This window comes from Chionomys nivalis, chromosome 8 (assembly GCF_950005125.1).
Source record: "Chionomys nivalis chromosome 8, mChiNiv1.1, whole genome shotgun sequence".
NCBI lineage: Eukaryota > Metazoa > Chordata > Mammalia > Rodentia > Cricetidae > Chionomys > Chionomys nivalis.
Genome location: NC_080093.1, coordinates 47,705,956 through 47,732,036, shown reverse-complemented (window position 1 = coordinate 47,732,036; position 26,081 = coordinate 47,705,956). Strand labels below are relative to the sequence as shown.

Genomic DNA, 26,081 nt, shown 5'->3' with positions numbered 1-26,081 from the left:
GCTTCTTATTGGCTAACTCTTACATATTAATTTAACCCATCTCCATTAATCTGTGTATCACCACGTGACAGTGGCTTGCTGGCTAAAGGTTCGGCATGTCTGACTCTGGTGTTGGCTCCATGGTGTCTCTCTAACTCCACACTTCTTTCTCCCAGCATTCAGCCTAGCTTACCCTTTCTACTTAAGTTCTGCCTTGCTATAGGTCCAAAGCAATTTTCTTTACTTATTAATGGTAATCACAACACACAGAGGGGACTCCCACATCACCTCCCCTTTTCTGTTTAAACAAAAAGGAAGGCTTTAACTTTAACACAGTAAAATTACATATAACAAATCAAGTATCAAACAAGAATTACAGTTACAATATTTATATCAATTTTACCTTTTATCAAAACTAAGGACAACTATAACTATAATTCTTCAAGTCAATCAAAGACTCCAGAAAGATATAATATTACCTAAGTAAACAGGAAGTACATTGCAAGCACCTTCCAAAACTCTAGAATTGACAGAGACTTCTCACTGCCTCGCACCCAAAATTCTTCTATACTGTTAGGGTGTTCATCTTCAGCCTAGAGGTCCATAGTGTCTAGCAGACTTTTCCACAAAGCAGAAAGTTTCAAAGACAGTTCTGCCTATATTGGCAGTTTGTCAGTCCCTTTTTTATTCTGTGTCCTGAAGAATGTCTAGCAGACTCTTTCATGAAGCAGAAAACCTGAAGGATCATCTTACCTTTATGCAAGCCCAGCAGTTATTTCTCTGTGGGTCCTAAATGTCCAGTTAAGCAGTCCAGGCAAGAGCAGTTTCTTGCCCAAATGGCTAACAAACTCCATAAGGAGCCTCTTTGATATTCATCTTCCTCTTGAAGTATCTTGGTGCTACCAGGAGCAGATGTGTCTCATTGTCATAAAAAGTCTTAAGCTCTTAAAACATTTTAAATGCCATATTCTGATGGTCTTTGAAAGATTTGAAGAATACCCATCTAACTGAAATATGTGTGTGTATATCTACATAAATAAAACATAACTAACATGACTACAAGCTTGACTATTATAGATGATTATCAATTAACCTATATTTATTAATTTATGCATTGCATTTTAAAATTAACTACACAATCATAATACCTTAATCAAGAGCATATATATATATATATATATATATATATAACAGAATTGACCTTAAATTTGTATCAATAAACCAAGATTCATACCAATGCAAATCTCTATAATACATCCCCTTTTAAATGTATACAAACATTTATAGACAATATTGGGGAATATGGGCATAGTTTTCCCCATACTGCTTCCTGCTGATTGGGGGCACTATTAATCATATCTTTCATGGTGTATCCTGTGTGCTAGGTTCATCTTAGTCAGCAGTTAGGTGAGGTAATTTTTTTTTTTTTTTGATTTTTCGAGACAGGGTTTCTCGGTAGCTTTTTGGTTCCTGTCCTGGAACTAGCTCTTGTAGACCAGGCTGGCCTCGAACTCACAGAGATCCGCCTGCCTCTGCCTCCCGAGTGCTGGGATTAAAGGTGTACGCCACCACCACCCGGCTAGGTGAAGTAATTTTTGAGGGTGTTCACGGCAACCTTTCAGAGGGGCATGGTCCATCAAACCATATTAGCCTGGAATGAATTCACAGGTTCTCATCTTCTGTGGAGACAAAAGAAGAACCTCTTTTCCAAAGCAACATATCCTTAAACGCAAATTCTGAAGTCAAGATACCTTTATAATATACATGCTGGTTTAGTTTAGCAACCCATTCAATTAAATGTCTCTCTGTACTTAGCTCCTTCACAGTAAAAAAAAAAAAAATCAAAGAAAACACAATAATATACATAATCCAAACTCTCTGTGTCTTTCCCATTTTTATGTGGCTTTTTTCCTTTACTCCTTTTTTTCTATGAGTATCTGTACTCTATCTCTTGAAAGACTTTACACATTTTTAAAGCATTAACCTTATTTTATGACTCTCTATATTCTTTTTCTTCTCTCTTCCAAGCCTATATACATTTATCTAACACTATGACTCATCTGGATTTATCTTTATTGCATATTTGTAATTCTTCACTGTCCAGGAGCAATTTTTAAAATGCTAAGTGCTTTTTAAAACTTAAGCTGCACCATTACTATGATATATATGGTACTTTCTACTTGCCCCACCAGTTCAGCATGGTGGAGCCACTTGTGCTTCCAGGCCATGCACATCACCCCACTTCTAGGCACACAGCCAGTCCAAGTTGCTACCAAGCAAGCTGTAGAATGCTGCTTACAAATCCCATCCAAATGCTCGGTTTCCCAAAAACATCAGAGTTCAACCTAGCAGCACGGCCCATGGCTGTGAAGCTGCTGTTTTGAAATGGCACTGCTGCTACCTCTGAATCAGCAAGACCTCTCTTAAAAGAACTGCAACATGCCACTTCAAACAAAGTCCATTTGGAAAAATGTGGCTAAACATTGTTTTTTAGTATCTAGAATTTCTTTCCAAGCCCTCTCAGGTTTTACATAGATTTAGCCCACTACATTGGCATCAATCAGTTGGCTATGTCTGTTATAGTACTTGTGTGCCTGATTCCCATGAATGAGAGAAAATAGCATCAGATTCTCCTGGAACTGCTGATAGACAGTTGTAAGCCACCATGTAAGTATAGGTAATCAAATCAGAGCTTCTGTTAGAGTAACCAATGATCATAACCACTCAACCATCCCTCCAGTCCCTATTCAGGTATTTTTTTTGCTTTTGGTCTTTGTATGGTTGGTTTCTTTTGTTTTTGATTGAGAAAAATCGTGAAATTGGGTGAGTTGAGAGGTGGGCAGGATCTTGCTGGTATTAAGGGGATGAGAAAAAGCATAATAAAAATATATTATGTGTGAAAAAACAAAAAGAAAGTAGGCTCATAGAGGATATTTATAGAATTAACTTAAGAGCAAACAAAGGGATAAAGGATATCCAAGAAGTGACATCAAGGCAAAATAATGTCAGGTCAGTATATATGTTATATGTTAAATATCATATATGTCAATGCAAAAACACAACTCTCTTTGAAAGGGGATAAAAGAGTGATACTATGGACCAAATATGAATGAGTACATCCCAGAACCTGAGATTTTGGCTGGGCAGTGGTGGCGCACACCTTTAATCCCAGCACTCGGGAGGCAGAGGCAGGCGGATCTCTGTGAGTTCGAGACTAGCCTGGTCTACAAGAGCTAGTTCCAGGACAGGCTCCAAAACCACAGAGAAACCCTGTCTCGAAAAACCAAAAAAAAAAAAAAAAAAAAGAACCTGAGATTTTGCCTATGCCAAATCCCATGTTCCTATGTTATATCTGTTTCCTGCAGCGTTATACTCACAAAAAAAAAATTATACTTCATGACATTTTACATCAGATGGAGGGTCACAGAAAAGTGGGAAAATCTCAGCTATGGATCTCAGATCCTATCAGATGGCAGCATAAGATTTTTGACTGTCAGAAAATGGGGATTTTTGTACAGTCCAAAGACATACTTAATGCTCACAAAGTCATTGCCCACAAATAGTAGGGACAGTAAACGGTTATTAGGAGGGTGAGCAGAGGCCCTGAGTGATTTGGCTCAGAACCAGCGACATTTTTTGCGCCACACCACTGAAGTTCTATCCATTTGATTAGCCTTTGTAGTGACAACCCCTTTCCAGCAAATTTCATTCACATGTGTATATATGTATGTATGTAAGTAGATAGTTTAATATGTTATACACATGGAGATGAATTTAAAATAGCATAATGTAACTCCTTGTGTACCTCTCTATTACTCACTGAACTGTAAGATCTCTGACACTTATCTTTCACTTACTGTTCTTCTGATATTAGAACAAAAGTTATTCTTACATTTACTACTTGAATCATCAAACTTTTTTTATTAAGAAATTTTTAATACAATCTTTTCTCCTTTTACATAACTATCCATATTCCCACTCCCTCCCCTCTGTGAGGTTGGCACCAGTGAACTTTAAGATTCTGTCTTTATCAAGTCTGCCACAACATTAAGTAATATTTTTACAGAGGGAATGAATTGCTCAAAAACAGGTCATATACTAAGGGTGGAGAATTGCATTGTAATTCTTTTGCATTAGCTTCCATATTCTTTTCATTAACTCCATTAAACAAATTAAAGATGAAGCAAATTACTCCCAAGGAAGAGAAAATGGAAAACACTTCACTATAGTTTCTATAAATGGTATATCTGACCAATGGCCGCATGCAATGGAAATGATTAACCCTGCTTTATTTTCTGGGAGTTGCAGCTCATTTTCCCGGAATTACCATGGCAGGTGGTAAACAAAGTTTCTCAGAAAATAAATGTTTGACAGACTAAGTAAAAGAAAAACTATTGGCAGTTTTTTGGTTAGTTTTTAGGAAACAGTTCCCTCCCTAATACCAACAATACAACAGATCACAGTTCTATGACATTAATGTTATGTGAAGACAGTCATATTAAAAAGAGGTCAAGATCAAGAATATTTAGTATATTTCTGTCAAACAGAAATTTATTTAAAGGTTTATACTCTCATAGCTATAACCATTTCTATTTCCCATTGGAGATAGTCATTCAGCCTCAATGGCTTTTCAGGATCTCTTGAATCGAGTTGGAAATATGGGGAGATTTCAGATCCTTCAGATAGCTTTCCTTCTGATCTGCAATGCCATGTTGGCTCTTCATATTCTTTTGGAGAACTTCACTGCAGCCATCCCTGGTCACCGCTGCTGGGTTCACGTCCTTGATAATGATACTGCCTCTGATATTGACAGTGGGATCCTGAGCCAAGATGACCTCCTGAGGATCTCCATCCCACTGGACTCTAACTCCAGACCAGACAAGTGTCGTCGCTTTGTTCAACCACAGTGGCATCTCCTTCATTTGAATGGCACGTTCTCCAATGTGACAGAACCAGACACAGAGCCCTGTGAAGATGGTTGGGTGTATGAAAGAAGTACCTTCCTCTCCACCACTGTCACTGAGGTAAGTGACTTCAATAAAAACAAATCCTCAGTGCATTAACTACGACAGTGAATCAATAGCACAAATAGTATATATTCTTTGAGTTTAGTTATTGCCTAACAAAATGCAAGAGTCATATTCAATATTTCTAAAGAATCTGACATAAAGATTTATGTTTTTGATCCTTTCTTTCAAGGAATGACCTCAGATTAAGAAGTTATACTTAGAAGGAAATTTGACAACAGGGTCATTTACCAAAATAACAATAGTAGCTTCTTCTTCTTCTTCTTCTTCTTTTCTTCTTCTCCTTCTCCTCCTCCTCCTCCTGGTCCTATCCCATTCCAAGCCATGGGATTCTAAGTTGATTTACAATATCAGATATGACTTTCTGCCTCTGTAGGAAACTTTAAATCCAATCAGAAATGATTATTTTCCTAGTGCAACAATGACCATACTGCCCTGTAGTTGGTTTTGTCATATGTAGGATAAAGTGCTAGGTAAGGCCATTGATGTCTTTTCTCCACCTGCAGTCTACACCACAACATCTGAAACTATGAAATGCAGCCAACAAGTAGAAAGTTTCCATTTTCGTTTTACAGTGTTTTCTATGACATGCAAAAATCTTGCATGGTGTCTTCGGGAATAGGGTTTTAACATTTAGTTACAGTAGGTAACCATGTGCAATAATGACACCTTGTGTTGTTTTGGATACCTATGAACCTTTCCTGACCAGTAATACATATACTATTATTACATATGCCTAGTACAGAGATTACTCCTTACCATCCCAGGTCTTTGGCAAGAATCATTGGCCACCCAAATATTCTACCCTCTTTCAAGTTCCTTCTTTTAAATTATATTTTAAAATTAGCTTACTCAAAGAGTAAATTTCCATAAGGCTTTATGGCCATGCTCTGGGGAGGTTCTGGAGGTGGGGATTGGAGGGAGGAAAGAGAAGGATGGAAGTGATGTGAATGTATTTTCATTTAAATTTTTAAGAGCAATTAAAAGAATTTGAAAGAGGAGAAAGCATCCTTATACACGAAATCACAGAAACAGTGATTGCTTACACAAGACCAGCACAAGATCAAGCAATCGAAATTCCAGCATTGATGGGAGCAAAGCTCAGGATGCCCCACGCTTCGTTGAAGATCTGTTAGTAGTTGTTGGTTCCTGGGGGCAGGGACTATTATCTTACTTTAGGGGTAGGCCAGTACTAGATTACCTATGCTCCAGTGCACATAAAGGAAACACTATCCAAGCAACAGAAATGCAAAAAAAAATAAATAAATAAAAGAAAAAGAAAGAAAGAAATTAGAAAGGACATGAAGTTTGGAGAGGGATGTGTTTAGGCATCTTGGAGTTTTAGGGGATAAATATGTTTGAGATTTTCATACTGCTTTCTATACACACTTGAAATTCTAAGAATGAATGAAATAATAATAAGGAAATGTATGTAAAAGATGTAATTCCTGTGGGTCTAATTAGTTAAATTGCCCATGTGTTGTGCCAAGTCACCATTATGCAGCTTTGACTTCAAGTTTAAAATATCTAGAGGGTTGTAGAAAGCTACAGTGATGGCTAAATATGCAGTTCATGACAGAATGCATCTGGAGCACTCAAATACTCAAGTGTTCAAGATTTAGTAATGAACATTGAAAAAAAAATTCCCAGAAAGTGGGTAGTTTGTAGTTCATTGCACCCATGCATGAGCCCTAAGTTCCATTCTCTCTATTGACATAACTGTACAAGTAAATAAACAAGATAGTGAACAGGTGCGGTCTGTGCTCTGCTCTAAGAGGAGTCAGAGAAGAGGTTATGCCCTGATACATAGGATCCAGTAAAAAAAATAAGGATCATGAATTATTATATTCTAGGACCTCATTTGACAATTTCTGAACACAGGTAACAACTCACTACTACAACCTACTTGGATACAGGAACCTCCCTAAGAAAATAGAATTAATAAAGCTAAGACTTGATGGTAGAAGTCAGGTGATAATTAAATTGGAAGCTGGAGAGTAAGGATTTGGAAGTTCACATTGAAAAATTTTGAACAATTTACAGGACAGTCTGTCATGATGATTTCCTTCTCTTCCAGTGGGACCTGGTGTGTGGATCTCAGGTACTGGGTTCAGTGTCTAAATTTATATTCATGATTGGAAATTTGATAGGACCTTTCCTAGGTGGACACTTATCAGACAGGTGAGTGTCTGTGCTTTGCAGCTCTCTCTGCATGTGAGTTTTTTCATCAGCTACAACTCACTCACTCTTTTAAAAACAGTTCTTGCATATTTGTTCCTTTATCTGCACCTTTGACCCTGGAGATCACTAAACACAAACAGATATTTCTGTTAGTGTTTAAAAGCCTATGTGTTGTGTTGACACAGAACTAATTCTTATTAGGCATGGAAGAAGTTCAAGGAAGTTTAAGACAACATGATAGACATGGTTTAGAAAATGAGAAAAGTTAACCACGGGGATTACACAAAATATTTCTTGTCTGCTATTTTTAACAACAACTGTTTATTTCCCTGATGGGATCTTTGTCTTTTCCTCAGGTTTGGGAGGAGGTTAATCTTCATATGCGCTTTACTGCTGATGGCCATCAGTGGAACCTGTGCAGCCGTGGCTCCCACCTTCTTCATCTACTGCTTACTTCGCTTCCTAACAGGGCTTTGTGTCATACCCATACACACAAATAGTGTTTTGCTCAGTAAGTCAGAGTTTTTGATGGACATTGTTCAACCTTTTCTTTGATGTGGATATCCTTCCCACCCATGGTAGAAATCAAGGTTCATTTTTCTTTCCTTTCAGTGATAGAATGGACAAGCCATAAATTCAAAGCCATGGTCACAACACTGTCGATGTGTGCTCAATGTTTTGGACTCATAGTAATGTCAGGCCTGGCATTTATATTTCGAAACTGGCACCACCTCCAGCTGGTAGTGTCTGTGCCAATATTTTTCCTCCTTATACCCACAAGGTATGAGTGTTCTTTCCTCCTCTGTTTTGCAGTCCTGAGATGACCATATCTGTTAAATCAGTATATAAGCAATGCATTTGTCACCATCTTTGTAAACTCATATGTGTGTCATTCCTGTTGTGTCCAGAAGACAAAATTTAGTTGCTCATGTGGGTGATATAATTAAGGAAAATGTATTCAGGGGTTCTTAATTTAAGGCACAGACATAAGATAAATAAGCATTCCTTACAACTGAACAAGAAATATGGAAATTATCTGATGAAATGTCCCTCACATTCAGTTGTATGACTTCTAGTAAACTCTGTATCCATGTGAGGGGGACAGACCAGTGTGGCTCCAGGTCTACATTCTAGAAATACAGGTGCACTGAATGGCTGATCATTTCCTGTTTTCCTAGGTAATGTACCTCATGACATAAGATTATACATTCTTGCTATAACTGAATAACTGACAAATATTAAAATTTTAATAAACTGCTCAAGAATAAATTTAGGATATAGTAATATGACTCCTTGAGAAATATGAACAATATCTTCTTGAGTAGGTGGCTGCCTGAGTCAGCTCGGTGGCTGATTGTGACCAACAAACCCCAGAAGGGCTTACAGGAACTTAGAAAAGTTGCATGTATGAATGGAATGAAGAATTCTGGAGACACCTTAACCATGGAGGTGAGCATAATACAAGCTCATTATGACATATAGGAAACACAAGGTTCACAAGTGTATGGGTTACTGCCCAAGAGACAGTTTCCTATTATTAAATCATTAAATGCAGTTTTTTCATTCAAAGATGACTTTGTAAGAAAAAACCTTCATTGATTATTTCTTTCAATTTTAAACTTTTTATTAGAACATATAAGCTATACACAATGAATTAAGTCTGAAATTCTATACATACATATATTGCATTGATTCACTTATACCCCCTCAATATTACCATACCTGATGATTCTCATATACTTCCTAACAAGTTCTATTTCTACCTTCTATTACCCTAGTCTTTTTTTGGTATCTTTTTGTCTTTTTTGTAACCTAATTTGTTTAGTTAAGGTCATTTACTGAAACATATTGAGGATTTAACTGCAGAAACATGGGCGACTTACCTGTGGGCCCACTACTGGAGAAATGTCTCTCCCGCAACAACCATTAGCTGTCCACATTTCCTCAGGAGGGAGTATGGCTTTGGGAGACCCTGCGAATCAACAATGACTAACTACACACAGATTGTGAAACAGAGATGGGGCTTATGAGCTCTTCTCTCAAAATTCCATCTATTCTCAAAACTGGTATTTTGACTGTCATAACATTAGCAGGTCTTGTGCAGGTAAACACAGGTGATGAAAGCTCCAAGTTCCAATGTCCAATGCATGTCTGTAGGAAGGAATCACACACTTTCCACCACTTCTCAAGGACCTTACCTTCACCTTTTCCATGGTGTTTCTATAACCTCGAAGGGAGTGAAAAAGACATTTCTCTTAGAGGTGATACTGAATAGTCACTTACTCTTATTACTTTGACAGTTGTGAGTCTTCAAAGACTGCTACTCAATAAATGCAAAATCTTCTTTATTAAAGCTTGCAGGAGCATTAACCTATGGCTATGAACAAAGATATTTAAAGACTACTTAAATTTCTTTAGTCATCAGAAGATTCTATTATGAGTACTAGATGCCAGATATGGACCTTCAAAATTAAATGTTTTCCCTTCTGAGTTTCAGCCCTGCATTAGGCCAGTTGTTTGTTGTTATATACCTACTCTTCTCTTTTGAAATGGGAATGTTTGTTCTGTTCCCTTAAATACTAGAAGGAAATCATGTGTTTTTATATAAAATTTTGAGTTATGAAGGTAAAAGCATTGGTACTATGATTTCCAAAATAAAGAAACATTTCACAGGCTCTCAGAAAAAAAGAGAACCATTTGAGTCTCAGATGAGCCTTGTATTTATATTTACCTATAGAGTCATTGCCTATCAAAACATAGAAATAAGATGTGGAAAGTTATGACTAAAAGATGATGTGTTCTGATGTCAAGTTGGCAAAAAGTAGAGCCATGATGGTTAACTTTGATTGCACCTCAACAAGATCACCTAGGAGAAAACTTCCAGACACATCTGTGAGGTTATCTGTGATGTCATCACATCTGTGATGACAGTTTAATTCACCCTCTCACCATTCCTCTGTGGGGTTATCTTGATGGCGTTAACTGAAGATGTAGCAGTTATACTAAAGGACAAAAGAACCAGCCTTGGGGTTGGGTCTTAGAGTACATAAAATGGAACCTGGCTCAAAACAGGCACTCATCACCTTCTGTTCTTCAGCATGTCACAGCCTAAATGCTGTGCAGTCTTGAAATTTTAATTAATTAACAAATTAGTACACAGCTTTGACATCAGTCTCTCTCAAATTTTCAGAACATAGTAAGAATACTGCCAGAATTTGTTGTCGTTTCTATTGTTCCTCAAAAGGGGAAGATGAATTTCCTCCTCCCAAATTCTCAGTGAAGTGCCCTTTCCCATCTGAAGTCTCATGGAGAATGTCTTCACTGTTCAGATTTGTATCAGCATATCAGCATACAGAACCTCCACAAGAAACATCTCTACTTTGCCTCTGAAACCTTTCCCAAAATCCATCACCAAACCACAAGCGTGGTCTAAAACATGGTCAGATTTTTCAAAATAACAACTTCATATATGGCACCAATTTATTTTGTTGACTACTTTTGCTTTGCTGTAACCAAGATCTCCATGAGCAACATTCATGTCAGAAACAACAAAATGGAGTAAAAAGGATTTGTGCTCACAGATTGACAACAATCAGTTACCCACAGTGAACAGACATGGCAATACTGAGACAGGAGTTTGTGGTAAAGGCTTGTTACATTATGGTGGACCAAGAAGCCATAACTAAAGGCCAGCTACCCTATTTAAAGGACCACCCCCATGAGGTAATCTTTACTTCTTAGGAGATCCTCGGACTCTGAAACATACCAGCCAGAGAACCAACATCTCAGTATCACACTATGTATTCTTTCAAATAGCAGGACTCTAAAATGGACACAAAGACCTTGAAAGGAATTCATTTTTCTGAGTCTGTTTTCCACCCAGGGAGGTAATGACTAGACGTGGGACACTCATTGAAGAAGAATGAGATACACAGAAATAAAGCAAAAAACAACAACAACAACAACAAAACCCAAGCAGACATGTACATACACATGAATGCACATATGAGAGAACCATAATAACTTGCTGTGTTATTCAAATTCATTATGGTATGACTTGAGTTTTTGACAAGATTCTTTTTTATTTTATGCAATTCATTTATTCTTTTTTTATTTTATTCAATTCATTTATTCTTTCTTCTTTTATTGAAAAAATTTCTGCCTCCTCCCCGCCTCCCATTTCCCTCCCCTCCCCCACTCCTTTCCCTCTCCCCCCACTCCTTTCCCCCTCCCTCTCCAGATTTGACAAGATTCTTAATAACTCTTCACTTGATGGCTACATTCTGTAGCCACATACTGTTTCAAGGATCCTCTCTAGAAAAAGCACGAGTTTCCTTTATCTACTTGGCTCTCACTTCCTATTCCTTTGATTACGCTTTCCTTAGGTCCCCTGATGTTTGTGTTATTCACTAGACAGAACTAGTAGATACTGCTCTGGTATTCTGTGAGTGCTCAATATTTTGTGAGAACTAAACAGTTCTTGATGCTGTTGTTGAAGGTTGTGAGGACCACCATGAAGGAAGAGCTGGAGGCAGCACAAATAAAACCTGCTCTGTGTGACTTATTCCGCACCCCTAACTTGCGAAAGCGTATATTTCTCCTGTGCCTTTTGAGGTAGGCTTCACATGGTGACTCTTAAAATAGTATAGAAATGAATTTTCCCAACAACCAAGTTGAAGATAAAAAATGTGGGATTTCTGTATCTTCTGGCATTCAAGGGGTTTTGAATATAGAAATACAGAACTAACTATACAGTAAGGGGTATGTCTACAGCACCCTGACAGATTTATCAACACAGACTCATGATGAATCTTCAATCATATTCCAGACTTCTCTGTGCTCACCATTTGTCATTTTCAATTTTAAAGGAGACAAAATTTCAAATGTAAACTATACAAGTATATACATTTCAATCAATACAAACAAACGCAAAGTTATAATATCCTCACTTGGAGAAAGCCTAGTTAGGGCCATGGGAGGGTCCAGTTCACTTGCAAATAAAAAATTAGCTTCCTCCAAAGGTATTTCAACAGAGAAAAGAACCAATCTTAAGGGCAAGTACCATTCCCAACAGTATGTGACCAACACAAATCTGGCTCAATGGTATCTTTGGAGGGATTTTTTTTTTTTTGTCTCATAATGCTGTGTCAGGGCATTTTGTTTTCTATCTTACAAGTCATTTATGTATACATTATAGAGTCCTGTGTTGTGTTTTTATGGGATACCTGTGTGTGTGTGTAAACATGTATCTCTGCATCTATATGTGTTTCCTTTGCTCTCCTTTTTTGTTCCTTTCCTTTTGTTTGTTTATCTTGTCCTATTCTGAATTATTTATGCTTTATCTTACCATAATATATTGTGATTCATTAGATGCCTGTGTATTTTCTAATGAGAGACAGTAAGAGTGAAGTCCCACATGTAAGGGAAGGTGAAGAAGAACTGGGAGGAGTTGGGGCAGGGGGAACTTACATAGAATATATCATATAAAAATCTATTTTTAATGAAAAGCAAAAAGACCATGAAGCTCGGAGTGGTAAGAATGCGCTTGTGGGCCTGGGAGAAGTTATGAGAAAGAATTGAGGAAGACTGTCATCAAAAAACGCTGTATATGATTCTCTTGTATAAACAAAATATTTTTAAAATTGAAAAAAGTTATAATCATTACTAAGTTCAAGTTATAGGGAAAAAAAATCTCTAAAAACCTAACTGGATCTATTGTGCCTCCCACAAAGTCTCTACCTCTCCTTAAAATCCAACAGTAATGATATCACATGTCTACATATGATGATTTCATGATCATTATTAAATTATCAATCAAGTAAATATTTCAAAATACAGATAGGCTATTATACTTTATCAACTAAAACAAACTTCTGGGGATAATCATATTCTTGCTTTTGGACATGAATTCTAAGTAGTATGTGTGACTTTCCTCTTTGTTTCTTATAGATTTACAACAGCGATACCTGCATTTGGATTTACCATCCATCTCCAACACCTGAAAAGTAATGTCTTCCTAATGCAGTGTCTCATTGCTGCATCAGCCATCCCAGCCTCTTTTGCTGCAATGTTTTTGCTGAATCACATTGGCCGTAGAATAAGCCAATTCTTTTTATCTTTCCTGTTGGGAATCTCCATGCTGGCCACAGTGTCTGCTCCTGAAGGTGAATAAAGAGTTTATGGTGAAAGGGGGAAAATATCCAGTCCCCTTTCCTCAATGTTTTACAGGTCCTTCCTGTTTATGAGAAAAAATACATCCAGAGAATTTTCTGTAACCAGACATTGAGAAATATTCTTCCATTCACATACTGAGAGAAGAGACAAAAATCAGTAAGTTTAGTTTAAATATGTGAAAGTATCTGGAACATGAAGCCATTTATACCAAAGTATCTGCAGGTCAGTAATGGATCATTTGCTCATTGTTTAGTTACATTTTAAATTAAAATATAATTACATCATTTTCTGCTTCATTGTCCTCTCTGCAATCACTCTGGAGTATCTGCCCCTACCTCATTCAAGCTCAATAATATTTTCATAGCAGTAATGTATGTTTCAGATACTATAATTACAATCAGAAATGACACTTCATCTGTCCCACTGAGTCTTGTTGCTTCAACTTCAGTGACAAGATGTTCCGCAAGCTGTATGAATGCACTTATGACTCTTGGGTCACTACAAGTACAACCCTAGTTGTGAAAGTTGTGTCAAGATATTAATATTGCTTGTACTGAAGTGCAAACCAAGTGCAACGTAGTAGGAGTGGGACAGGCAGCAGGACTGCCAGACTTCAACTGTGGAGATAAATGGATGCACGCAATGAGTACAGAACCCAGGCAGTCTTCAAGTTTTGCTGAAACTCAGGATATGTTTTAAATCTTCATGACTCTTGATTATCAGCAGCAACTCTTGTCTTTTCTCAAAAATACCTTCCAATGTTCAAGTTTTTGAGACTTTTCTTAGTTAATAGAAAATGGCTCTATGAAAACGCTGGTGATTGTCCTAGAAGTCCGTATTCTTGAATCTTGAAACGCTCTTTGAAGCAGAGCTGATCCCCAGCTTGTCTACATCTGTCTACATGAGCATTGAAAAATGAATGAACATTTTGTGTGAATATTTGGAGTCTCTCAAAATGCGAGTGCCATGAGAAATACAACTTCTATTCTTCTAATGTTACTTTTGTTTTTGGCATTAATGCAGGTGTATAGAAAATGTACTCTGGTCAAGTTCACCCTCCACCATTCTTATCCATGTCATATTCTGGTTGAGTGTTTGAATGTGTACACAGACCTAATTAATTTTCCCATGAAAGCCCTACATTATGTTGGAAGGACAGTGAGGTAGTGGGTAGAAAAGATGAAAGTTGATTAGTATCTCCTTAGTTTCATTAAGCTCTCTGCTCCTGAAGTTTGCCACAAGTATTGATTCTCCATGTACATGGAGATAGGTCACCTTTCTTAAATTAATCGTAACTGTGGACGTTTACCTCTGTGTATTTTTTCCACTTTCTATTCCACCCTTAGGGGGCGGAAAGCAATTTCCTTCACCTGACAATGACCACTGTTCCTTATTTTCCTCTTCACAGAAATGCAGATACTGTGTGGAGTTTTGATAACACTGACTGGAGCAAATATTTATGCAGTTATTATTGGTAATACTCTACACGTAAATGAGCTAATCCCCACTGTGATCAGGTACATGACTTGGTGTAAACACCTGGGTAGCTATCAACAGTGATCAATTGTAGTGATTACAAAACTGGCCAAAGTTTCCCAAAAGTTTGATTTATGTATGATACATTAAATCCATCTGTGAACCAGCTGTATACAATAAGAAAGATCATATAGGACTATTTGGAATCACCCAAAACATAAGTAATGTGAGGGATAAGAATTCTGTTTCTTTCATTTCTAATTAGGTTTTCATGACATTTATTTTTGTTTTAACATTTTTCCTACAGATATAGACTGTGGTTATGGTCACCTCTTTCACTCTTGTCTGTGTGCCATGGCTGCCGTATGTCTTCTTTTCAGCTGCTACCACCTCTGCCCTCATATCTTGGTGTTCGTGTGTGTATGTGTGGGTGTGCTCAAGCACCCCTGCATGTGCTCATGGACCTGTCTTAAAGTGCATATAAGTAATGGGTTTCATCATAACATTATCATAATTTTTCAGCCTTATGTATCTCCTTCTGCAAGCACTTCTTTCTGCTAGTTCAGCCCTTCTCTATGTCATTTCATCTCAATGTATGCTACCAATCTCTCTCCCTCATTCAAAACTTTTAACATTATATATTTTAGCATAAAAAATCTTTGAGAACAAAATGAACGTCACATACACCAAAATTAGCCAGATACAAAATATATGCATTTCAAGAACTTCTATCCAGTTAGAATAGCAATTCTTAAGCTGTAGAGCTTCGCATTCAATTTTACACTTTCACTATCAAATACATTTTTCTGTCCTCACCCACCACCAAAAGTGAAAAAAGTTCACAACACAGAACCGACAAAACATTACCTTTGTATCCTCTTTTATGTCTCCTGTCCATTACAAGAATTCATTCCCGCCGCATTCCCTAATATTCCATCTGTCTTCTTCTCTTTATACTTGTTACACTGTACAAATGTGTACATTTGTTTACAGATGTGTACATATTATTAACTACAGTCTTCAAATGAGGGATAAAATGTGGCTTTCCTTTCACAGCTGTGTGGCATCACTTACACTTTCTAAGTCCATCCATTGTCCTACAAATGCGTAGTTTCATTTTTCTTAAGAGTAGAGTAGGATTCCATATATATATATATATATATATATATATATATATATATATGTATATATATATGTATTTATGCAGCACATCTTTATTATCCATTCAACCGTTGCTGAGCAACGTTCATTCCAGGTAGGTCTTTGCTATCATAAATATGTCAGCAATAAACATGGTAGTGCAGATATTTCTAAAACAAAATTTGGAGGCCTCATTGTTTATATCCAAACATGCAATTGCTTGGTCCTTTGGTAGTTATTTTTGCAATTTTTTTTAGAAATCTCTAAACCAATTTTCTCAGAGGCTGTATTAATTTGCACCATATCAACAGTGAGTTAGTGATTCCCCACTCTATACAGCTTCTCAAATATTTGTTGTCATATTTCTTGATGATGACTATTCTGACCAAGGTGAGGCGATATCTCAAAGAAATTTAAATTTGCCTTTCCATGATTTCTAGGTATACTGAACATGTTTTAAAAGAGTATTATCTTTTGTGTTCACTTCTTTCTTTTTAAATGCTATCTATTCGGTTTACTGGCCTATTTGTTGATCAACAGCTTCTTTTATTTGGTCTTTAATATCTACAATTTGTAAATTCTGGATATTCAGCCCTGCCTGAAGTGTAGCTGGTAAAGGTTTTCTTCAAAGCGGAAGGCTCTGCTGATCATTTCCTTTGCTGTGCAGAGATTTTATCTCCACTTAGTCTCATTCACTGGTAATGGGATTTGTTTCTGCCACTGGTGTTCTATTTAGAAAGTTTGGCTTACCCCAATACCCAAAGTTTGGTATCCCTTATGTTTGTGCTAGACATTTCAAATTTTAGGCTTTTTTTTCTTTTTTATTATTTTACTTAAAAATAGGAAAAAACTACCTTTTTTTCATTTTACATACCAATCCCAGTTCCCAATCCCTCCTCTCTTCCCATTCCCTCCACATACCCCCCCCCAACTCCACATCCACTTCTCAAAGAGGATAAGGCACATTGATTTGGGGAAGATTCAAGCACCTCCCTCCTATATCTAGACTGAGCAAGGTATTCATCCAAAGATTATGGGTTCTCAAAAAGTCAGTACAAGCAGTAGGGATAAAAGCTGGTGCCACTACCAGTGACCCCTCAGTGTGCCCCAGCCATTGTCACCCACATTCAGAGTGTCTTGTTTGGTCCTTCCCTGCCGGCTGGAGGTGGTGAACTCCCATCAGTTCAGGTAAACTGTTGCAGTGGGTGTCCGCACATGGCCTTGACCTCTTTGCTCATATTCTCATTCCTCCCACTCTTCAACTGGACTTTGGGAGCTCAGCCCAGCTCCACTGTGGGTCTCTGCCTTTGTTTCCATCAGTTGCTGGATGAAGTTCTATGGTGACATTTAGGATATTCATCAATCTGATTACTAGGCAAGGGCAGTTTGGGCACTCTCTCCATTGTTGCTTAGGGTCTTAGCTGGGGTCATCCTACTGGATTCCTGGGAATTTCCCTAGTGCCAGGTTTCTTGCCAGCCCCACAATGACTCCCTCAATCAAAACATCATTTTCCTTACTCTCCATGTCTGTCCCTCCTCTCTCTCACCTATCCCATTACCTCCAGTTCTCCTTCCCCCTCTCCTCCACTCCTCTTCCCCTTCTACCCTTCCTTCTCCCCACACCATTATGTTCCCAATTTTGTCAGGAAATCTTGTCTATTTCCCCTTTCCAGTTGGATTTATATATTTTTTCATAGGGTTCACCTTGTTACTTAACTTCTCTAGTGTCATGGACTATAGGCTCATTATTTTTTGCTTTACAACTAGTTTCCACTTATACATACCATGTTCATCTTCCTGGGTCTGGGTTACCTCCTTCAGGATGGGTTTTTATGTTCCATCCATTTGCATGCAAATTTTAAGGCGTCATTTTTTTTTAACCAGTGAGTAGTACTCCATTGTGTAAATGCACCACATTTTATTTATCCATTCCTATAATTTTTCTCTTAGGACTGCCTTGGCAGCATCCCAGAGATTCTGAAAGGTTCTGCTATCATTTTTACTTGTCTCAATGAATTTTTTAATTACCTCCTCAATTTCTTGTATGACACACTGTTCAGTCAAAACTGTATTGTTTAGTGTCCAATAAAAATTTATAGCTTAAACTTTCATATGAAAAATTGAGACATATCAACCAAATAACCCAGTGATGTACCTCATGACTTTTCAAAATCAACCAGCAGCCAATTCTAAACACACTAGATGGCAAGAAATAATAAAGATTAAGGAATAAATCGATGCAATTGAGATTAAAGAACAATTGATAAAGCCAAGCAACTGGTCTCTGCAGTTTCTCTTATGGTTGATTTTGGTTTTATTGGGTTATACTTTGATAGGAGACAAGAAACTGACTCAATTTTTTATTTGTTAGATATTACTTGTGTCATATTATGTGACCATTTTTGGAGAATATTATATTTATTACTGAAAATTTTATATTTCCTATATGCTGCATGGAATATTCTATATATATGCATATATGTGTGTATATATGTGAATATACATATATTGCATATATATGTGTGTGTATGCTAAGTTCATCCATAGAAACTCAGCTATGAAGTCTCCATTTATACTTTGGAAGACATATCTAAATTTGAGAATGGAGTATTAAAATTGGCAACTATTATTGCAACAAAAGTTATATGATATTTTATGTACTTTTAATGTTTATTTTATGAAATTATATGTACCAATATTTTGTGCATAAATTTATAAATGTTATATTTTCTTGATTAACTGTTCCTCTTATTAATATGTAGTGCCCCTTTTTCTGTCTTCTAAGTAGCTTTGATTTGAATTTTAGTTTGCTTCATAGCTACACCTCCTTATTTACATTTGTTTGGCAGTTTGTCTTCCATCCTTTAACATTCAGGGTTTTTTTAGTGTCTTTCCTAGATGAGTTTGTTTCTTGGCCACAACATACAATTTTGTTCTTGTTTGTTAAATCTGTCAATTAGTCTGCAACTTCCTCGTGGTGAATTCAAGCTAGTTACTCTTGTTTCTTATAGAAAGGGTTGGTATTTCCTAAAAATTTATTAGGTGATGGTCTAGCTTTCTGTATTATTGATTGACCATAACCTAAAGGAATAAAGATCCCAAATGGAGAGGTGTTGAGAGAGGAGTGCCACAAATGCAAATACAAGGAAGACAAAAAGCTGGGATCAGGAGGTCTACCTGAGTTGATGACTCATGACAGCATGTTTATTGAGAAAATACAGCATCTTATATACTTTTTTCAGGAGAAATAGTACAGAATCATCAGAAAGCTATCACATGGTGGGAAAATATAGCAGGAACTAATCAAACAATATTACGCAGAGTTCACAGGATGTCTCAACTATGTCACACACCAATTACAAGGAAGCCTTGGAACTCACATGCCCCAGCCCAGGACAAGATGCTGCCAAGTCTGATACTGGAAAAGGACACAGAACTAGCACTGCATTTGTCTTTCATCAAGGCCTCCGAGAAAGGCTTGCACTGGCCTGACTCCCAGCAGTTGATACTTATTTTCTTCCTCCAATATTAATTTTGAGGATTTGCTGAGTCGCAGCGTTGCATATGGTTGTTTCTATTCCAAGTACAGTTTGTTTATCTGTGGTAGTGACTAAGGGTATGCACGCACATACTCACATGGAGAAAGCCACCTTTCATTTTCTTCCTTGCAAATCATTTCACTAAGAATGTTTCTGCAGTGCCTGTTTGGTTGTCATTAATTACCTTAATTTGTAATTGTCTTGGACTTCTCTCATTTCTCCATCGATTTGGAAAAATAAATTTACTGGCTATAACATTTTTTCTAACACATATATATTCAAGGCTTGACATATTTCATTTGATGTTCCTCTGGCTTTTATGGTTGCTGGACAAAAGTCTGTGGAAATTCTCACATTGCTGCCTTGTGTGTGAGTGGTTGCCTTTTCCTTGTTCCTTTTAGGATTCCATCTTTGCTTGCATTTTGGCATACTGACTGTAACATGTCACAGAATATTTCTATTTTTATTATGTGGTTTTGGAGTTCTCTATGCCTCTTGAAATAGTATGTCTGCCTTCTGTATATTTGGGATGTTTTCTGCTTTAATTTACTTAGTGGGCTATCTAGTTCATTACATTTACTTATTCTTTTTCTATACCACAAATTCTCAGGGTTGGCCTATTGGACATATCCCAGAGCCTATTAGAATATGATGTGTTTGTTCCTCTTCTTAGAGGAATGTCTCTATGGCATTCAGCTATTAGGACTAATGAAACTGGTGTATTGAAAGAATTGCTAAAGTTGTCGTGGTTGTATGCAAAGGACCGAGGGTAGATCTGGATACTAAGAACCAAGGTGACCAGCTGACACCAAAACCTTGGTCTTTATTATTATTTTTATTGCTTTATAAATAATACCATTAAAAATTTCCACTTGCTTCCTTCCTCCCATTTTCCTCCCACTTCCCATTCACCCTCCCCTATCCCCCTCCAGTCCTAAGAGTGAAGGGTACCCTGCTCTGTGGAAAGTCCAAGGTCCTCCCCCTTCCACCCACGCTTAGGAAGGTGTGCATTCAAATAAACTAGGATCCAAAAAAGCCGGTACATGCAGTAGAGACGAATCCCAGTGCCATTATCATTGGCTTCTCAGATCATCCCAGTTGTCAGCCACATTGAGAGGGTCCAGTTTGATCCCATGCTCATTCAGTCCCAGTCCAGCTGGCTTTGGTGAGCTCCCATTAGATCAGGAACACTGTCTCAGTGGGTGGACCAACCCCTCACTGTCCTGACTTCCTTGCTCATATTGTCCCTCCTTCTGCTCTTCAACTGGACCTTGGGAGCTCAGTCCAGTGCTCTGATGTGGGTCTCTGTCCCTATCTCTATCTGTCCCCGGACGAAGGTTCTATGATGATATTCAAGATAGTCATGAGTCTGACTATGGAACAAGGCCAGTTCAGGCTCCCTCTCCTCCACTGCCCAGGGTCCTAGCTGGGGACATCCCCATGGACACCTTGAAACCCCTCTAGAGCCAAGTCTCTTGCCAGCCCCAAAATGGCTCCCTCAATTAAGATATCTTCTTCCCTGCTCCCATATCAGTCCTTCCTCCAGCTCACCCATCACACTCCTCCAAGGTCTCCCCAACCCTTCCCTTCTCCCTTCTTTCTCCCCCCTCCCCTTCCCCTAACCCCACCTCCACCCCAAGCTTCCAACTTTTTCCTGGTGATATTGTTTGCTTCTAGTTTCAAGGCAGATTTATATATGTTTTTCTTTGGGTTCACCTTATTACTTAGATTTTCTAGGATTGCGAACTATAAGCTCAATGTCCTTTGTTTATGGCTAGAATCCACTAATGAGTGAGTACATACCATATTTATCTTGTTGGGTCTAAGCTGTTTCACACAGGATAGTGTTTTCTATTCCCATCCATTTACATACAGAATTCAAGATGTCATTGTTCTTTACCACTGAGTAGTACATTAATGTGTAGATGTGCCACACTTTCTTTATCCATTCTTTCATTGAGGGGCACCTAGGTTGTTTCCAGGTTCTGGTTATTACAAATAATGCTGCTATGAACATGATTGAACAAATGCTTTTGTAGTATGATTGAGCATCTTTTGGGTATATTCCCAAGAGGAATATTGCTGGATCCTGAGGTAGGTTGATTCCCAATTTTCTGAGAAACCACCATACTGATTTCCAAAGTGGTTGTACAAGATTGCATTCCCACCAGCAATGGATGAGTGTTCCTGTTACTCCACATTCTCTCCAACATAGGATATCATTGGTGTTTTTGATTTTAGTCATTCTGACAGGTGTAAGATATCTCAAAGTTGTTTTGATTTGCATTTCTCTGATAGCTAAGGAAGTTGTCCTCACGTATCTTTTGGCCATTTGAGATTCTTCTGTTGAGAATTCTCTATTCAGTTCAGTACATCATTTTTTATTTGAGTTATTCAGAATTTTAATGTCTAGCTTCTTGAGATCTTTATATATTTTGGAGATCAGACCTTTGTCTGATCTGGGGATAGTGAAGATATTCTTCCATTCAGTAGGCTGCCTTTTTGTCTTAATAACTGTGTCCTTTGCTTTACAGAAGCTTCTCAGTTTTAGGAGGTCCCATTTATTTATTATTGCTCTATTGTCTATGCTACTGGGGTTATATATAGGAAGGGGTCTCCTGTGCCCATGCATTGAACGCTACTTGCCACTTTCTCCTCTATCAGGTTCATTGTGGTCAGGTTTATATTGAGGTCTTTAATCCATTTGGACTTGAGTTTTGTGCATGGTGATAATTTTGGATTTATTTTCATTCTCCCATAGGTTGACATCCAGTTGTGCCAGCACCATTTGTTAAAGATGCTTTCTTTCTTCCATTATATAATTTTAGCTTCTTTGTCAAAAACCAGGTGTTCATAGGTTTGTAGATTAATATCCAGGTCTTCTATTTGATTCCATTTGTCAACGTCTCTGTTTTTATGCCAATACCAAGCAGTTTTCATTACTGTAGCTCTGTAATAGAGTTTGAAGTCAGAAATGGTAATTCCTCCAGAAGTTCCTTTATTGTATAGGATTATTTTCGCTATCCTGGGTTTTTTTGTTTTCCCATATAAAGTTGATTATTGTTCTCTCAAGGTCTGTGAATAATTTTGTTGGGATTTTGATGGGGATTGCAATGAATCTATAGATTGCCTTTGGTAGAACTACCATTTTACTATGTTGATCCTACCAATCCAAGAGCATGGGAGATCCTTCCACTTTCTGGTATACTCTTCAATTTCTTTCTCAAAACTTAAACCTTAAAGTTCTTGTCAAATAGATCTTTCACTTCCTTGGTTAGTGTTACCCCAAGATACTTTATGCTATTTGTGGCTATCATGAAAGGTGATGTTTCTCTGATTTCCTTCTCCGCTTCTCTATCCTTTGTGTATAGGAGGGCTACTGACTTTTTTAGTTGATCTTGTATCCTGCCACATCACTGAAGCTATTTATCAGCTGTAGACCTCTGGGAAAGTTTTTGGTGTCACTTATGTACACTATCATATCATCTGCAAATGATGAAAGTTTGACTTCTTCCTTTCTGATTCGAATCCCCTTGATCCCCTTATGTTGTCTTATTGCTATTGCTAGAACTTCGAGCACTATATTGAAGAGATATGTAGAGAGTGGACAGCCTTGTCTTGTTCCTGATTTTAGTGGAATGGCTTTAAGTTTCTCTCCATTTAATTTGATGTTAGCTGTTGGCTTGCTGTATACTGCTTTTATATTTAGATATGATTCTTCTATCCCTAATCTCTCCAAGATTTTTATCATAAAAGGGTACTGAATTTTGTCAAATTCTTTTTCAGCATCTAATGAAATGAACATATTTTTTTCTTTCATTTTATTTATATGATGGATTACATTGATAGATTTTTATATGTTGAACCAGCCCTGCATCTCTGGGATGAAGACTTCTTGACCATAATGGATAATTTTTTATGTGTTCCTGGATTTGGTTTGCCAGTATTTTATTGATAATTTTTGCATCAATGTTCATGAGTGAGACTGGTCTGTAATTCTCTTTCTTGGTTGAGTCTTTTGTAGTTTTGGTATCAGGGTAACTGTAGTTTCATAAAAAGTGTTTGGCAATGACTCTTCTGTTTCTATTACGTGAAATGCATTAAGGAGTATAGGTATTAGCTCTTCTTGGAAGTTCTGGTAGAATTCTGCATTAAAACCATCTGGTCCTGTTTTTTTTTTTATTGGGAGGTTTTTGATGACAGCTTCTATACTGTGTTATAGGTCTATTTAAATTGTTCTCCTGGTCTTAATTTAATTTTGGTATACGGTACTTATGTTAAAAATGTCCATTTCTTTTACATTTTCCAATTTTGTGGCATACAAGCTTTTGTAGTAAAACCTAATATTTCTCTGAATTTCCTCAGTGTCTGTTGTTATGTCCCCCTTTTTATTTCTGATCTTGTTAATTTGAGTGTTCTCTCCCTGCCTTTTGATTAGTTTGGATAGGGGTTTGTCAATCTTGTTGTTTATCTCAAAGAACCAGCTCTTTGTTTCATTGATTCTTTGTATTGTTTTCTGTGTTTCTATTTTGTTGATGTGCCTTACCCTCTCTGTATATGGAGGAAATGGGAGGAAGGAAGGGAGTGGGAACTTGGATTGTTATGTATAATAAAAAAGAGCAAAAATTTCCAAAGCAAAGTAATTACCAGCAACCTTAATTTATAATATACTACACATTGATTCTCATAACAATGCAGTTTGCTAAATCCCAATACAGTAAATTCAATTTTGCTAATTTTTTAAAATTCTGTTTTATGTTTCAAGGGCAAGAGCATTAGGAGTCATTGGAATTGCTACTAATGTGGGGGCAGCCCTGACTCCCCTCTTTATGATCCTTGCAATCTACTCTGCCTTTCTACCCTGGATCATCTATGCAGTCTTCTCCTTTCTTGGTTGCTTTATCCCTCTTCTCCTTCCTGAGACCAAGAATCAGCCTCTGCCTGAGTCCGTCCAAGATGTGGAAAATGAGTGAGTAACACCTCGACTTCCCATTTATGACATGAAAAGTAAAATAACATTCAGACCATCTCTCTCCCAAGCAGTCAGACATCTAGACTTTTTCCCATTTGGTCAGTTTCTCATAGGAGTCTTCCCTGTATCCATTCAAACTGTAGATACAAATCTGCTTGGATTTCTTTAGAAAAAAGACCAGCTCTATGAGGACGCACCCAGAGACTTCTTGATAAAAGTAAAACAATCGGTCCTCTTCCCACTCTGCCTTCACATAAAACACATGAAGTATATGTGTTAATGTGTAACATATGTATGTATGGAAAGGCCAGCAAAGGGCCGTAGGTATTCAGTTCATACTTTTCCCATTCTGAGGGTTCTATCAATGAACCCAGAGATGGGATGGAATCTAAAGAGAACCAGTGAGAATCCTGACTCTTCTTCCCACAATACTGCGATTAGAAGCTTTTGTGCCCATGCCCAGTTTTTCACACTATTACCTATTATTTGAACCCAGGGCCGCCTTCTTCTGCAGGAAATACTGAATACATTAAGCCTAACCATTAACCCATGAGACAGCTATTTTTGCCTATATTTCACAAGTATGCACAAATACAAATGGCATTTCAGCCTTCAGAATCAGAATAATCCATCAGACCAATGAGTGCTGGTAAGCTGTCTGAAACTGGTAGTTTCTGGAGGCTTGGGGGTCCACCATGATCAATGAACGTAGAAGAAATAGAACTGGACACAGGCCACAGTGCATCTGAGAGAAGGCCTATTGTATTTTCTGTGAATTTCACACCATCCTGGTTTCATTAAGTATGAAATGTTCACAACAGAAAGAATGACAAGGTCAATAACAAGATTAAACATAAAAGAATGGGCAGGATTTTTAAATTTTTTATGTTTCCTGTGCTTTTTTCCTTCAAACCTCCTTGGAGATATTATGACCACTAAGGCAGTAAGTAGCAAAGCTAACTCATAGAACTTACTAGGAAATAATTGTTTTTTATTTCCCAGATTTACTCAAGTCCTTTAGAGGAATCTTAGATTTTTACAAAAGCTAAGGGGTAAAGGATACGAGTTCTCTTATGAATTCAGGAGATGCCTTTATTCTTGTGTCATTTCAGGTCCAGCTACATTTTGATGGTATTTGTTGTGTGTGTTCTAGGTGGAAAGGTTCAAGACAAGCAAAGGAGGAAGGTGCCATCATCAAAGTGACATCATTTTAAGGAACTCTGGGAATTGGCCTCTGCTCAAAGAACAGAATAAATAAAAACGTCACTCAGAATGCAGTGTCCTAGGATCATTCCTAGATATTAGCAAGCTTTTTATTAAACACCGATACAAATATGGATTGTATTTTATACTGTTTTACTAAATTATCATTTTAAAAACACCTATTATTATTCACAGTAAGCAATGTGAAGATGCCACACAAGTGCCTGCCCTGGCTCCATGTGGTGGGGCAGTAGTAGCCACTACAATGAACAAACATATAATGGAAACATGGGAAAGATAGAGTACTTGGTGCAAAGATGGGAGAGAAAGAGAAGTGCAGCAGGTCATGTGCTGTGGATAGAAGTGGAACTGGGGATTTAATGGCTGTGA

General features: G+C 37.5%; 1 protein-coding gene across 2 annotated transcripts; it reads left to right on the top strand.

The window, feature by feature from the left end:
* The first annotated feature begins 4,601 nt into the window (after positions 1-4,601).
* LOC130879333 (solute carrier family 22 member 19-like) lies at positions 4,602-25,713 on the top strand. 2 transcript variants are annotated; one of them, XM_057777689.1, is made up of 10 exons: positions 4,602-5,003; positions 7,084-7,187; positions 7,544-7,698; positions 7,800-7,968; positions 8,513-8,636; positions 11,686-11,801; positions 13,137-13,351; positions 14,770-14,878; positions 24,282-24,485; positions 25,642-25,713. In XM_057777689.1, the coding sequence occupies exons 1-10, from the start codon at positions 4,602-4,604 to the stop codon at positions 25,700-25,702; spliced, it is 1,659 nt and encodes a 552-aa protein (XP_057633672.1). In that variant the 3' UTR covers positions 25,703-25,713. The 2 variants fall into 2 exon arrangements, with proteins under 2 accessions (XP_057633672.1, XP_057633673.1); XM_057777690.1 differs by lacking the exons at positions 7,544-7,698; positions 7,800-7,968.
* Positions 25,714-26,081: the final 368 nt, after the last annotated feature.

Coding starts and splice junctions, on each gene's coding strand:
- LOC130879333 (XM_057777689.1), top strand. CDS start 4,602: ATGGCTTTTCAGGATCTCTTGAATCGAGTTGGAAATATGGGGAGATTT. Junction 7,969..8,512: donor TTCCTCCTTATACCCACAAG/GTATGAGTGTTC, acceptor CTTCTTGAGTAG/GTGGCTGCCTGAGTCAGCTC. Junction 8,637..11,685: donor GAGACACCTTAACCATGGAG/GTGAGCATAATA, acceptor CTGTTGTTGAAG/GTTGTGAGGACCACCATGAA.